At 59.9% G+C, this 15,771-nt stretch overlaps 1 protein-coding gene across 1 annotated transcript; it reads left to right on the top strand.

The window, feature by feature from the left end:
* The first annotated feature begins 2,430 nt into the window (after window positions 1-2,430).
* LOC122364734 lies at window positions 2,431-15,724 on the top strand. The gene is made up of 10 exons (XM_043335419.1): window positions 2,431-2,519; window positions 3,395-3,613; window positions 5,447-5,642; window positions 6,118-6,376; window positions 7,082-8,671; window positions 8,958-9,044; window positions 9,298-9,477; window positions 12,691-12,796; window positions 13,038-14,282; window positions 14,697-15,724. The coding sequence occupies exons 2-10, from the start codon at window positions 3,492-3,494 to the stop codon at window positions 14,860-14,862; spliced, it is 3,951 nt and encodes a 1,316-aa protein (XP_043191354.1). The 5' UTR covers window positions 2,431-2,519; window positions 3,395-3,491; the 3' UTR covers window positions 14,863-15,724.
* The last annotated feature ends 47 nt before the right edge of the window (window positions 15,725-15,771 follow it).

Genomic DNA, 15,771 nt, shown 5'->3' with positions numbered 1-15,771 from the left:
AGCGCGGCGGCGGACACCCACCTGGAGGCTGCAGTCGCGGCGCCGCCGGCGGCGGACGGAGGACGCTGGGCGGCGGACGGGCAGCGGGCCGCGCGGCCGCGCCGGGGCTGTCTGTCAGGGGGCTGTGGAGCCGGCTGGCGGCGGTCGATAGCGCAGACTGGACCGTCGGCGGCGCACGTGACCGCCCCAGACCAGTCCGACCGACTGGGCCGAGAACCGCCGACCGTCCGGACCCGACCCGACCCGACCTGGGCCCAGCCTGACCCCACTGGTCCTGACCCGACCCGACCTGGGCCCAGCCTAACCCGACTAGTCCTGACCCGACCCGACCTGGGCCCAGCCTGACCCGACTGGTCCTGACCCGACCAGACCTAAACCGATCTGACTATTCAGCATCCGACCCGATCTGACAGAACATAACTCAACACACTGCTCCGACCCAAGGACTCAACATGACCCGATTAACAGATTAACCTTAGACAGACCTCACTTAACTGAGCTGAGCAAACCTGACCCGACCAGACTTAACTAAATCTGGGCCGACCTTACCAGCGGACCCGATCCGAGCAAATTCGACCCGTCCGAACACGATCAGACCCGACCTGACCCGGCTCGACTCAACCAGACCAAAACAGACCTACGATTCGACCGGATCCAATCTAACACGACCAGACAGAACATAATTTATCAAACTGATCCGAGCTAAGTATTCAACTTGAACCCATTCACGGACTATCATTGAACAGACTTGACCTGATGTGACCTGACCTGACCTGACTGGTCCTGGCCTGACCTGACGCTATATTCGAGTATTTTTTTTTTTTTGTGACGACTGATGAGGCTAATGCCCGGGATTACTAACACAGTAACACCATAAAGCATAATGTGTTCAATGTGTTCGTTGGTTTGGGAGCACAAACTGCCATTGGAGGGGTCGTTAGGCATGCATGCATCCCGACGATCCCGTATAAACCCGTGTATGTAGCTAAATGCATATAAACCCGTCGAGCAGCGGTCAATAACCGGCCGAAGGTGGATCAACAGCTGCGCTTGCTGCCGCCACGTCTCTGATGGGTCTCACGCAGCAGCGGATGGTATAACCGAGCTCTGCAGAAGCGCCGACGAGCCAGTTGCTGCCCGGCGCGGCTGTGGAGAGGGCCAGCTTGGTCAGTGGACGGAGCCCGGTCCAGCCGGTCGGGAGGGGGAGGCGGAGAACCTATCACCCTGCTTCCTAACACAGAGCTCCGAGAGAGGCCGGGGGTGCCGACACAGACGTCAAGTACCACACCAAGGGCCCTTTTCTGGACAATTGGCCCTCCGAGCTCCGATATGAACAGCGGCGGGACCGTCGAAATGGGCCGTTATAACTTTCGACTGAGTGGTCGGCTAAGACGTTCCATGTTTTAATGCTCATTATAGTCCAGGTTTAAACAATCGAATCAAATCGAGCTTGTCTTGCGAGTTACATTGTATTTGGGTAACATTTTTACCGCCCGTGTTAAAACAAAAAAGAAAATGAAGAAGCTGCGAAGTCGGAGCGAGGTCTTTTTGTAAGCTGTTGTGAGGGAAATGCGCTAGCTTTACCTAAATGCGGTTGCAATACGGCCGTTGTGCCGATTGCCAATATACACCCTGCAACATAATACAAGAGGGCCGCTATACTAGGCCGTCCGAGTTCCTCCCGGCCATCACCGCCCATTTCCCCTGGATTCCCTCCTCCCTCGACCGGGAGCTGTCTCTGCGCGGCTCTGTCGGCTGCGCGACTGCCTTCCGGCGCCGTCTCGGCCTGCGCCCAATCACGGCAACAGCCTCTACGGACCGGCTCGGACGGAAAATCGCCCGTTGGCGCGGCTCTTCGGGATGGCTGAACGGGCGGGGAGAGGCAGGGAGGGAGGGAATCGGCGGTCAAGGGCGGGGACGCGGCGGACCAGACGGCTGGGGCCCGTCCGGAGAGCGCCGCGGGGACAGCTGGGAGGACCACCCAAGAGGAGGGCAGGACTGGGGGAAGGGGGCTAAGGACGGTCTGGGGGAGAGGAAGGATTGGAGAAAAATGGAGGGTAACCGACTCGAGAGTAAGGAAGGGGAGTTGAGAAGACTCAAGACTGGAGAGTGGAGATGAGACACACGAGAGGGCCGGATGGTGGAGGGATTAGGTAAGGGCAATGGGACTTGGGAGGACTTGGACTGTAATAACTGTACCGGGACGGCTGCGAGGGTCTCAGGCGCGGGGTCGACATGGACGGTCGTTCAGAGGGCGGTGACGGGTTGGGGAGGGGTCTCGCCGGCCGGTCGGGGGGGGGGGGGGGATGGGGGTCCTGCGGCGCCGCGCCGGCGGGACTCGACCAGCGATCAATGCTGGACGGCGGCGGCGCCCTGCCTCCGCGGCCCACACGGCCCCCCTGCCAGCTGCACCGCCGCCAGTGACCGGACGCCACGCCCGCTGCCCGACACCGGCGCGCCGGCAGCGCCCAGACCCTGGCCGCAGTCGTCCGGCACAGCAGACACTCGAAACACAACAGGTGAGTGACAAAACAGTCATATTTTCTCTATTGTTCCGTGTAAGAAAACGGCTTTTGATGCACACTGGGATGTGCAATATGTACATAGGTAGGTACTGTTTTGCAGGTACCTATAGACTACTGTGCTACAGATATGCGCAACTACTATGAAGGATGGCCTGCAGTTTATATTGGGTTTATGGAAACAGTCGCGGAGAGTTAAGGCCGGCGGGGTGAACTGTATCGGTTATGTTGGCACGCTGACGTTTAGCCTGACAACAGGAATTGATCCATAAGATGGTGGCATAGATAAATGGCGGATATCGTAGCCTGCGCAGCACGGCGTGTTTAGGGCGGGCTCTGACGCACCCAATGCGCTTTTTATCATATAGTTCGAGCAAAATGCGATTTACATTTTTTTTTGCTCATTTTCATCAAAAGAAATAACATGTACCTACCCAAGCCAAAGAACGCCTTTATAGGTATTTGCTGCACCTAATATTGCTGGAAAATGTCGACTTTTGAGTCGGCACTTGTCATAAGAATTACAATGTTTTTATCCATATAAGGTCCGTCTCCGTGCCTGCTTAATGTTTACTTTTAAGTTTTGACTATTACTGAATAATAAACGAGCGATTATTTATGAGTTAAATGAAACAGGAGAAAGTGAAAATTAAGATAGCATGGTTCAACGTGAGCAGCTGACCTGGGATGTAAAATGGCGTTGGGTGACCTGGTGCGGGTGGAGGAGGGGAGCAATAGCGGTGAGAATAACCACTCGACTCATCTCGCAACCGAAACGTCCTTTGTTTAACATAACGTTATGCAATATGCGTTGGGAATATCCGTTGGCATAGATATCTGGTAGCGCGTTGACCACCCTTTCTCATTTTCAGCCATGTGAGCCCGACACCTTGTGCTACCGATGATCCGAGTGTGGGCATAGGACACGGCCATAATTCACCTCGAGGAAATCCCGGCAGCCGGGGCGGCATGATGGAGACGCTGCCGGACGCCAACGCCAACGGCGACCAGCCGGCCGGCCTGGTCGGCAGCCAACAGTCGCTGGACGAGGCCGACTTCATCACCGACCGCGACCTCAACTGGCTCTGCGGGTAGGTCACCGACCGCCACCTCAACTGGCTCTGTGTTCAGGTCCCGACCTCAAATAATATTAAACACCTACTCGCATATTTATAGGTATGTGTCGCTTCAAAAGGTGTCGATGCAGCGACATATGCCTAGGAAGAAGGTAACTTTTAAATTCCCAACTGATGTGGACAAGACGACTAGTCACATCATCACTAAGCTTCCTTTCTGGAATGTTGTTAAAAACCTAATGAGAGATTTCTGGACCAACAATATCACATAGCTACTTTAGTGATTACCTCGAGCCCGCCACATAAACCCGTCAATGTCTGAGCTCTGAGAACCCTAAACTGGACTACCGGAGAACTCAGCCTAACGGTGTCTTCGGCCAGCTCCGCTTATCATCGAGCGACTGAGGCTTCCGGGAAGAGTTTCAGGTGGTCCACTTTTTAGACTGTAGGCATTGTAGTTATGTGAAGTAACTGTCTGAAATACCTTGCCTTTAGCCTTCGAAAGATGTCAGCCAAAACATACAATTAGCATAATTCATACGAAGCCACCGTTGCAGCGAAATGATGTAACGGAATAGAATGCCAGTAATGAGTGCAACGAATGTATCGTGGACAACATCTTATGGAACAAAAGTGATCGAGCGTCTTCACAGGTAGATAATTGTGCAAGGCTAGCGTAGTAGTTAATAAATTCATTAGTTGACTAAAATTAAAAGTTGACTTGAAAAATGTACACGAACATAGAGGGTGAGAATTGCAGGAAGTTTCGTTTCTCGCTGCGGTCAAAAGTAATTTGGAAGCAGGCCGACTATACTGTGCGAACTTACTGCGGGGGCCGGCGAGCCGAGTCGCAGATGTAAAAGGGAACGGTTACAAATGAGCCGTGCTCATGCGAGGCTGAGCGCCCAATTCTGCCGGGGTAGAGTCGGCGGAGGTCGGATGCTGCCTCCTCTGCTCTGCCGCGGACGGGTATCGACCGACCTCGGAGAGCGGCTCAGCTGCGTCACGTCTCACACAGGCGGCGGCTCGCTGCGTCACGTCTCACACAGGCGGCGGCTCAGTTGCGTCACATCTCACAGGCGGCGGCTCAGTTGCGTCACATCTCACACAGGCGGCGGCTCAACTCTCACAGGTGGTGGATTATCTCTAAGCTCACACAAACGGCGCGGCGGTTCAAATCACACAGACGGGGGCTCAAGTCATATGTTCACATCTCACACAGACGGCGGCTCATATGTTCACATCTCACACAGACGGCGGCTCATATGTTCACATCTCACACAGACGGCGGCTCAGCTCACCTCAAAAGACGGCGCGGCGCCTCATCCTATCATTGACCAGACGGTAGCTGCACTGTGACACCACAGACCCCTAGATCACAGGGTCGAAAGGGCAAACCCAGTGTTTACAAGAATGACCTTCATCCCTAGAAGACGCCGTTGTTATTCTGTTTAGCATTGGTTCGTGTAATAAAGAGATCACATATCCCTAGGTTACTGATAGCAATCACAAAAAGCCAAAATGTGATTTCATTCCAACACTCATTTCAATCGCAGAGAGTTTCAATGCCTACAATCACTCAGACGGTGTAGGTGTAGATATCCAGGGTGAGCAGCATGTTTCTCGAGGTGAGGTTGCGTGGTCGCTCTCTTTTATAAACTGTCGATCGTACCCAGCATCGGGACACTAAACGTCTGAGTTGCCACTGAGGACTTTTACTCCTCCGGACTCTGAAATCAAAATATCTTGAGCGCGGCACAAAAACTATGACCTATGAACTGTGGCCTCTGATCTCTGACCCTCGGACTCTGACTGCCCGTGATGCGGCGTGTTCTGGTGCCACTGCAGGTACGAGGGAGGTGAGGGCGGCGGTACGACCACCCCCGGTCAGCAGCGCTGTCCAGAGCTGATGGGCTCGCACAGCTACAACCAGCTCTCGTGCCACGTGGACGCCACACTGGCAGAGATCGACATGGACCAGTTCTGCCGGGCCGACATCGACAAAATCCTGGAGATATCGGCCTACAGCAACGACCTGTACGGGGTGAGAGCGGTGCAGAGGGCAGGCAGCAGCTCGGGGTCTGCTACTTGTATGTATCGAGTGAGTCCGAAGTGGTACCCCCGAAACGTTCATCTTCATTTAGAAGAGTGCAGGTCACACCCGCGCCAGCTCATGTTGGGTTGAACGGGAACAGGGCTCGCCTAAAGCTTTGGCTTGTTTTAACTACAGTACACTACAGCCCACACTAGCAGTGTGCTTAGAGTTTAGGTATGCCGCTCTCCACAGGAGCAGGGCGTTTTCAGAGTTCAGTGCGCTCAGAGTTTGGGTCTGCCGCTCTCCACAGGAGCAGGGCGTTTTCAGAGTTCAGTGCGCTCAGAGTTTGGGTCTGCCGCTCTCCACAGGAGCAGGGCGGGTTCAGAGTTCAGTGCGCTCAGAGTTTGGGCCTGCCGCTCTCCACAGAAGCAGGGCGTTTTCAGAGTTCAGTGCGCTCAGTGTTTGGGTCTGCCGCTCTCCACAGGAGCAGGGCCTGTTCAGTAACATCTCGATGGACTCGCTGGACTGCTCGTCGTTCGAGGCGGACGAGATGCTGCCGTCTCTGAGTCTGGAGGCCGACGACAGCAGCAGCGGAGCGCTGGCGACCACCGAGGACGGCGGCACGACCGGCAGCGACCGGGCCATCGACCAGATGAGCAGCGACGCCGCAGCCGTGACGACCAGCGGCGAGGCCGCTCTCGTCACCAGCGATGACGCCACAGACCCGTCATCAGCGCCCCACGGTGGGTGTTTGTTCCCCAGCCTGAGACGGCGTCAGCAACACACAGAGAGTGTCGGCCAAATGGCCCGTGGATAACGCCAAACGGATTCAGCCAGAGACTGCTATCCATATTGGCCTTCGTGCAGCGAGATTTTGTTGTCTTATGTGTCCCAAAGCTAGGCTAAGGCCGGGTAAATCAGGGCTGACGATATCAGCGGCTGTTGTAACATCGATGCAGCGGCAGAAACGACCTCCATTTACATAGCTGCATTTCCTGGCCGATCGTTTGGCGGGAAGTGTAAAACATCAGGCCGTGTCACTGTGAGCCGGCGCCAAATTCTTGACTGGCGTCCTGCCTCTTATTATTCAGCCTGGCCCACGTTCGGCATCGCTATTTGCTAGAACGGTCGAGCCGGTCGCTGGAGAAACCGTTATGGACTTTGAAATGAAAGCTGCTCAGTCGATTTAGCTTGTAACCTTCCTATGGCGTGACAAACTCGCAAATGTGAGTAAAGCGTTGAACGTAACACATCACGTCATATTATATTGCAAAATAATAATGTAGGTCCCGCATCAATATACGAAGCGATTGATACCCCTACTCGATCGTCCACGATCGTTCGGCTGAGAGCTTAGGCACCTGTTACGATTTGTGTGTTCGCTCAGCTGCTGACTCTGCGCCCATCAGCGTCTGGTCGGCTGTGACGCAGTGTCCGCTCTCGGGCAGAGTTTCGTCAGTGGCCGGCGGCCGGGCGGTCCCGGCCGGGCCTCACCTGCTGGTCGGAGCGGCGCCGCACGCCGTCCCCGCACCAGCACACCACCTGGGTGGGGCAGCGCCAGTCGCCGCCGGTCCCACCGGCGCCGCGGACCGAGACCACCACCTGGCGGGAGCAGTGTCTGCCGCCGTCGGCGCCGCAGAGTCCGCCGCCGTGGCCGGACCAGCACCGCGCCGAGCCGGACCGAGCCGGGACCTGCCAGGTGGAACCGCGCGAGGACGAGCCGAGGTCGGACGAAGAGACGACGCCAGTCCGGATGAGAGACAAGGCTCAGCCGCGCCGCAACGACCTCCGGCGGTACCTGCTCAGCGCCGACCCGCGGCAGCGTCTGCTGGACAGGCGCGGCGAGCTGACCCTCCCGGAGAGGCCGGCGCCTGCCGAGTGTCGGTGCGGCGGCCGGCGCCCCCGGCCTGACCTGGCCGGTGACCGCGGCGGGGGAGAGCGGGCCCCTGACCGCGCCGTCCGGCCGGTGACCGGCTCCGAGCCGCGCCCCGTCGCCGCCACCGCCGCTGTGGCCGAGCGCAGCAGCCAGACAGCGCCGTCCGGCGGCGGTCTGTGCGTGTTTCCGCACTACACTCTGCCCTGCCTGCCCTTCCTGGAGCAGAGTCCTATCAGCGCGCCGTGCCGACACGGGCCGGGGGAGGCCGCCGCCGGCGCTCACCGCGCCCCGCTGCCGGAGTCGCCGGCGCCGCCCACCCGCCGCGCTCCGGGGCCACCCTCTCTGACAGACTCCCGTGGTCCGGCCTCACCGGTTCCTACTGGCTCCCGTGGTCCGGCGTCGCCGGTCCTGAGCGGCCGGGGCGCGGGCTCCCGGGCGCCGCTCGTCCGGCCGCGGGTCGGCTCACCGGCCCTGGCCGGGTGCCGGGTCGGCTCGCCGGTGCCGCCGGGCCGTCTGACGCCGACGGCGACGGGCTCGCCGCAGCGCCGGCCCTACTCCTGTAACGACATCCGGACGGCGATCCGCGGCAACATGGCCGCCATCCAGGACTGGCGCTCGCTGCGCATGCTGCTGCCGCAGGAGTTCCGGCGCGAGATGGACCGGCTGGCCGGTGACGCCCTGTCGCCGGACGGCCCCTCTGGCGGCCTGCACGTGGGCCAGTGCCGGTCGGCCAGTCGGCAGAGCTCGGCGGGCAGCGGCCGGCGCGACTCGGACGCCGCCACCGACGACGAGCGCGACGGCCGGTGCACGCCGCGCTCGGCGCGACTGGCGGCCGCCAGCGGCTCGTCGACCAGCTCGGGCCGCTCGCTGAGCCACTGGTTCACGGACGCCGCCCAGTTCGCGGCCGTCAGTGAGCGGGAGCTGCGGCCGTTCACGGGCCCCGAGGACGCCTCCGACACCGTCTCCCACCCGCCGTCTGCGCCGAGCGGCGCCGGGAAGACGGGCTCGGAGCGCCGGCGCCAGCACCCGTCCGTGGACTCGGGCATCGAGCTGCGGATGCCGGGCTCGTTCGGCGCCCAGTCGGCCGGCAGCGACAGCTCGCGCTCCGAGTCCGACTCGCACGCCAGGCGCGTCATCGTGCTCCACCGGGACGGCTTCGAAGGTAGGCTGCCCAGACGGTCACTGTGTGCTACTGACCCAGCTTTTGCAGCCGATCACTCGCCTTGCATCTTTGCTAGATTATGCTCGTAAGAAATATTTACCTAAGCTTTAGCGCCTATCCAGCTTTATTCACGAAATATAAGTTACTACGGCTAAGTTATATCCCAATGTGATGAAATACATGGCTAGAGCGTGCAAGCATACGATTAGTTACTCTTTCCTTATTCGTTTGTAGACGTATCTACTCTACGCATATCGTACACTAACCGATAAATGTCATCTTACAGAGGCCCTGAGTCTTATCACTGAAAGTGTGTCGTCGATCGTGGCCTACTTCCAATCAAGTGCAATATCCCTGTCATCAAATGATCCAGGTAAGACATACCTGCTTACACACTCACATACTTTGCGGTATTGACACCTTCCATACCAATAAGGCATTCTATTACGATTAAGAGTTATACCTACTGAAAGTAATATTTCCACGTTAGGCGCTTATCTTATTTTATTTCATTCTTAGACTGGTAAAACACCACGTCCTGCAGTTCTGGATGTTTCAGATCGGTGCCATTGTGTTAGGTACACAGGTGCCGCGTTGGTTCACTGGCCGTGTGTTGTGTGCCACAGTCGGCGGCCAGCTGCTCGGGGACAGTCGGCGCAGCCCTGCCATCGGCTACCTGGTGCTGGACCGGCTCTGTCCCGCTCTGTACACGCTGCTCGGTGACGGCCTCCTCACGCGGCTCGACACCGCCTTCGGGCCGGTGCACAACAGCGTCTGGCGCCTGGTGGAGTCGGCCTGTCCTCCCGGTCAGTGGGCCTGTCCTCCCGGTCAGTGGGCCTGTCCTCCCGGTCAGTGGGCCTGTCCTCCCGGTCAGTGGGCCTGTCCTCCCGGTCAGTCGGCCTGTCCTCCCGGTCAGTGGGCCTGTCCTCCCGGTCAGTGGGCCTGTCCTCCCCCAGCAAACATGCCCACATGGGTCCCATATGGGGTGAACATGGGCCAGATGGGCCCACGTGGGACATGGGCTACAGATGGGCTACCCATATGGGCCCCATATGGGATAAAAATGGGCCAGATGGGCCAAACGCATGTGGGCTGGAGATGGGCATCCCATGTGGGTCCCATATGGGGTGAACATGGGCCAGATGGGCCGACGTGGGACATGGGCTACAGATGGGCTACCCATATGGGTCCCATGTGGGCGCCGCGTGGGTCCCATATGGGGCCTACGTGGGCTGGCCCATATGGGTCCCACGTGTCACCCACTGCCATTCCCATGTGGGGCCCATATGGAAGAGGTGGGGGGCCCATGTGGGCCCCATATGGGAACCATGTGGGCATGTTTGCTGGGCCCGGTCAGTGGGCCTGTCCTCCCGGTCAGTGGACCTGTCCTCCCGGTCAGTGGGCCTGTCCTCCCGGTCAGTGGGCCTGTCCTCCCGGTCAGTCGGCCTGTCCTCCCGGTCAGTGCGCCTGTCCTCCCGGTCAGTGGGTCTGTCCTCCCGGACCTGTCCTCCCGGTCAGTGGGCCTGTCCTCGCGGTCAGTGGGCCTGTCCTCCCGGTCAGTGGGCCTGTCCTCCCGGTCAGTGGGCCTGTCCTCCCGGTCAGTCGGCCTGTCCTCCCGGTCAGTGGGCCTGTCCTCCCGGTCAGTCGGCCTGTCCTCCCGGTCAGTCGGCCTGTCCTCCCGGTCAGTGGGCCTGTCCTCCCGGTCAGTGGGCCTGTCCTCCCGGTCAGTGGGCCTGTCCTCCCGGTCAGTGGGCCTGTCCTCCCGGTCAGTGCGCCTGTCCTCCCCGTCAGTGGGCCTGTCCTCCCGGTCAGTCGGCCTGTCCTCCCGGTCAGTGCGCCTGTCCTCCCGGTCAGTGGGTCTGTCCTCCCCGTCAGTGGGCCTGTCCTCCCGGTCAGTCGGCCTGTCCTCCCGGTCAGTCGGCCTGTCCTCCCGGTCAGTGCGCCTGTCCTCCCGGTCAGTGGGTCTGTCCTCCCGGACCTGTCCTCCCGGTCAGTGCGCCTGTCCTCCCGGTCAGTCGGCCTGTCCTCCCGGTCAGTCGGCCTGTCCTCACGGTCAGTCGGCCTGTCCTCCCGGTCAGTGGGCCTGTCCTCCCGGTCAGTGGACCTGTCCTCCCGGTCAGTGCGCCTGTCCTCCCGGTCAGTGGGCCTGTCCTCCCGGTCAGTGGGCCTGTCCTCCCGGTCAGTGGGCCTGTCCTCCCGGTCAGTGGGCCTGTCCTCCCGGTCAGTGCGCCTGTCCTCACGGTCAGTGGACCTGTCCTCACGGACCTGTCCTCCCGGTCAGTGGGCCTGTCCTCCCGGTCAGTGGGCCTGTCCTCCCGGTCAGTGGGCCTGTCCTCCCGGTCAGTGCGCCTGTCCTCCCGGTCAGTGGGCCTGTCCTCCCGGACCTGTCCTCCCGGTCAGTGGGCCTGTCCTCCCGGACCTGTCCTCCCGGTCAGTGGGCCTGTCCTCCCGGTCAGTGGGCCTGTCCTCCCGGTCAGTGCGCCTGTCCTCCCGGACCTGTCCTCCCAGTCAGTGGGCCTGTCCTCCCGGTCAGTGGGCCTGTCCTCCCGGACCTGTCCTCCCGGTCAGTGGGCCTGTCCTCCCGGACCTGTCCTCCCGGTCAGTGGGCCTGTCCTCCCGGTCAGTGGGTCTGTCCTCCCGGTCAGTCGGCCTGTCCTCCCGGTCAGTGCGCCTGTCCTCCCGGACCTGTCCTCCCGGACCTGTCCTCCCGGTCAGTGGGTCTGTCCTCCCGGTCAGTGGGCCTGTCCTCCCGGTCAGTCGGCCTGTCCTCCCGGTCAGTGGGCCTGTCCTCCCGGCCAGTCAATTTTCCTTTGGGTCCACCCTTACCGTGGTCGGACACCCCTGCCACAAGTCAGTCTTTCTGTTTTCCTCCCTTCTCAATTGGTACGCGTATGTCCAAGTCAGTCTGTGACCAGAGCCATAGCAAATATCAATAGGTAGGCAAGGGCGCACATAAGGGGTGGAGAGGCACACGGGCCCGCGCCCTCCCCATTCAAATTGAGGGGCCCATTTGAGGCGGCCGAAGGCAGCCTCAAATGCTCCTCAAATGGGCCCCTAATCTTTAGACCGCCGAAGACCGTCTAAAAATGAGCTGAAATGATGACTGAAAAGACCAGGAGGGCCCGTCTCGGGCCCCAGCAGGCCCATATGAGTCCATGTAGGGCAACTTTTTCGGCTGGGACCTGGGGCCTTTTGGCATGGGGACCCAGTGTGCAGGTCGCGCCCCCTCCATTAAAAAATCCTGTGTGCGCGCCTGTAGGTGGGAAAGTTCCTATAGAAGAACGACTAAAAGGCTTTCAAAAATAAACTGTCACATTACACTGCTCTGATATTGCATGCGTTAGGAATACGCAGAGAAGGGGCTAATCTCGCTGACAATCCCCTTCTTATTAATACCTACGGCGGCCTTCTCATTTACGATTTCCTGAAATACGACTTCCTGTGTTACAATGGCGTCCAGGATAAATGGGCTATCTGGGGCTCCCACCTCCGGCTCACAGAGAATAAATTGTCTTCCATGAGAAATATAATAGCTACATAAATCAAATAGTGAATATTCAGCTGCTATTTTACATGAACTGTGGGAGCTTGTCCCTCGGACTCTATCCCAGGGTTATATGTCGATAGCCGTTGCGGTTCCATGTCAGGCGGAACAGTATACCACCTCAGGCGCAGACTACTAGCGACATCTAGCGGCTACAGAATAAACTAATCTACGGTATGCGGCTCTCCAGTCGGAGCATGGAGGGAGCGTAATAGACGGCCTCGGTGCAAATACGTCTCTGCTAGGCTTACAGAGCAGACAGCTCGATGTACCCTGGCAGAGAGCAATCTATAATCGCCATAAAAGGCTCATCAGGCGGCAGCTGACCAGCGGGTACCTACTGGGTAGGTAGGTAGTTTGCTATATTGCTCACTGTGGAAGATTGTACCTTGATTGTATGTACCAACAATTTATGAACATATGACGAGCGGTAGGTATGCATCAGCTGATTCTGAAACCGCGCATCGCATTCCAGGCATATGTCCTCAGCCGCTCAGTGATCTCGTGCTGAAGGTGAACAATGAAGAGGAGCTCTCCGAAAGCGTCCTCAAGTTCAACGCATTCGTGTTTGGACTACTAAAGTAAGAAAGTGGCTTACTTTTATGCGATTTATTTCAACTTACATTTAAAAAAGCACACGTTATTCATGCGGATGCCGCCATATTCTACCTACCCACGGTTAAACTGCTGGTCCAGTCGGCGGCACATTGCCTTACCCCTGGCCCTACCTTACAAAGTTTCGGTACCTATATCACGCCAAGCATCTATTGGTGGACCGGTGGTTCGGCTGGCTGCCCACTGACTCCCGTCCGCTGCCGGCAGCACACAGTCGCTGGACCGGTGGTTCGGCTGGCTGCTCGGCCGGCCGCCGGCGCTGCTGAAGCACTACTCTGCCGAGGCGCTGGTCCGGCAGCTCGGCGCCGCCGACGCCGACCGGCTGCTGCTGCAGCTCCGCCGGCTGGCGCGGCCCGGATTCGCCATCGAACTCACCTTCGAGAGCCAGCTGCTGCGCCAGAGCCTGTGGCGGCTCGGCCGGCGGCTGATGGAGCTGGGCGCCGACCCGTCCGGCGGCCGGACCGCCGGCGCCGGCCCCCCGGCCCGGCAGGCGCGCGTCACCGCCGCCGCCATCCGCGGCAAGCTGGAGCGGCGCTGGACGGGACGCGACCTGGACCGGCGGCTGCTGGCCGCGCTCACCGAGACCCTGGCCGGGTGTGTGCCGCTCGACACAGACGAGAATGACAACAGCGCCGCGGCGGCCGGGCGCGGAGCCGCGCCGCGCGCAGAGCCGGCACCGGCACCGGCCGGCCAGAGACAGACCGCCACCGAGCCAAAGACTAAGCCCAGAGGCAGAGGACGCGACCCAGCGCGGACGGCCGTGCAGCCGAACCCGAGCCAACCGGGGCCAAAACCCAACACCCAACTGAGGCCAGAACCGAAACAGGAGACGAAAGTGGAGATCGATGCTAAAAAGAAGCCACAGCCGGCGAAACAGAACCGGGAGAACTTCCCAGAACGGCATTCAGACCGGCAGAATGGACCCGACTATGATCCGGAGCGGCAGCCGGAGCCGGAGCCGCTGGTGAGCAGGGCCCGGGCCCGGCAGCTGGACGAGTGGTGGCAGCGGGTGACCAGGGACCAGAGCTCGAGCCAGCCCTGGTGGGAGCGCCAGTCGCAGCAGCCGCCGGCCGGCCGCGCCTCTCCGCCGGCCGAGTCGCGCATCCCGCGCAGAGTGTCCGGGACGCCGGCCGGGCGCCGCCCCAGTTCGGACAGCGGCTACCCCCAGCCGGCGGCCGGGCGCCGCGCCGTCCCCGCCGGGGGCCCGCAGAGCCCGGACACGGACGGCGGCCGCCAGCCGGCGCTGGCGGCCACTGGCGGCTCCAGACGCCTCCGGACGGCCTCGGAGGCCAGTCTGCGGCAGCGCGTGCTGAAGCGGGACCAGGAGCAGGCGAACCAGAGCCGGGAGGCGGCGCGGAGCGGGCCGCTGCGGCCGGCCGCCGGCACCGGGACCGGGACCGCAGCGGCGCGCCGCACCGGAGCCGCCACCGCCGAGAGCAGGCAGGGAAAAAGGTGCGTCTCGGTCAAACTGTGTCCTGACAAGAAACTGGTCTGGGTAATGACTTGCCTTTAACTTTGTTTGCAATTAGCTTCACCTGAAAACCTGGGTCCCGGCAGTTCCGATACTTATTCAAAGGGGCATCAATACTCATGGTCTTAACCGGACCGCCCGACCTCAAAGTAACGCAGTTCGCACGTTAAACATTTCGTCTGTGGATTTATTTCTTTTGCAGAGGAATGCCACTCCTAACTTTGGTATAGACATAGACGCCGCCCACATGTTGCCTCAGTGCTGTCTGTGCGTGCATGGGCAGCTGGCTGCTCGGTCCGCTGTGCTGTTCGCTGCTCGGTCCGCTGTGCTGTCTGCTGTGCTGTCCGCTCGCCGCCAGTGCGCCGGCCCGTGACGCGCCGCTGTGTGTCGCGCAGGGTTCGCTCGCTGGTCCCGTACCACACGCCGAACCGCCAGTTCCTCTCGTACGACCGCGACGACACGCTGACCGTGGTGGGCACCACGGACAGTCACTGGCTGCTCTGCGCGCGCCACCAGCGCGTCGGCCTGGTGACGCGCCACCACGTCACCAACGTCAGCTGACGCGCGCCACGTCAGCTGACCCTGACCGTCCGCGGGTGAGGTGAACGCCGACACCGGCGCACGGGGCGCCCCAGCGGCCAAACTGCTGCGAGCGGCCAGACACTTTGGCCTCGCCAATTACGCTTTGTGCGGCAGTCCAGCGCCTACGCTAGATTTCGCCATGCAGGATCAAGCGTGTATACTTTGCCGTACTTCCGGCTTCATTTGTGTAATAATGTCCTTTTAATGAAACCTCCGTAAATCTCGTAAAGGCGAAGCCCGGCGGAGGGAGGTCAAGTTCACCCAGAATCGGCTAGTCAGCACATGGGCAGCTGGCGGCATCGCGGTTTTTCACCGACTGAAAACATTTCCATATGCGAAGAGTTATCGCGTGTAGGCACCGGAGCCAGCCTTTCGCTTACGTCTCTGTCCCACCGGTCGATGTGGTCAAACAGCTGGCAGACGGCTGCTCTGGCTATATTCTGTAACCTACCGAACGGCAGGCGATGTCGACCATAACCCTATAACGTCTCTGTAGGTGAAGTGGTTACTGGTTAGCACCCATAGCTGTAGATATTGTACGGGACTGAGGGTCAGTTTTGCGGGTTTGATGGGCTAAGATTTGCTTTTAACTGGATGATCCACTCACTTTGAGCACCTACGAGCGTTGTCCGGTGCTAATAATGTGATACGTTTGGATAGTTGCCTATGGTAAAGCGTTCCTCAGCGCCGTTCGCTGTTTGTGACGACCGCCGCTGAGCGGAGTCCGAGACTATACCAATACGGGCTGTGGGATGTGACTTGGCTGTTGAGCATAGGTTGGACCCAATTATTGGGCTTACCAGTGAATAGGTGGGGCTTCAGGCCGTAAGGAGTGTCAGATTGTATACGGTGGCAGAAAGGCAATGCCGATATGTTGGCGGACCGAAC

The sequence above is a fragment of the Amphibalanus amphitrite genome, unplaced genomic scaffold (assembly GCF_019059575.1).
Source record: "Amphibalanus amphitrite isolate SeventyFive unplaced genomic scaffold, NRLGWU_Aamphi_draft 000695F_arrow, whole genome shotgun sequence".
Classification (NCBI taxonomy): Eukaryota; Metazoa; Arthropoda; class Thecostraca; order Balanomorpha; family Balanidae; genus Amphibalanus; species Amphibalanus amphitrite.
Note: the sequence above shows the minus strand (reverse complement) of the source record. Positions and strands in the feature narration are given on the sequence as shown.

Bases quoted from the DNA above. Each gene is read 5' to 3' on its own strand.
- LOC122364734 (XM_043335419.1), top strand. From the start codon at position 3,492: ATGATGGAGACGCTGCCGGACGCCAACGCCAACGGCGACCAGCCGGCC. The intron at 9,045-9,297 runs GTAAGACATACC...TGTGTGCCACAG, and splicing joins CCTGTCATCAAATGATCCAG to TCGGCGGCCAGCTGCTCGGG. The intron at 14,283-14,696 runs GTGCGTCTCGGT...TGTGTCGCGCAG, and splicing joins GAGAGCAGGCAGGGAAAAAG to GGTTCGCTCGCTGGTCCCGT.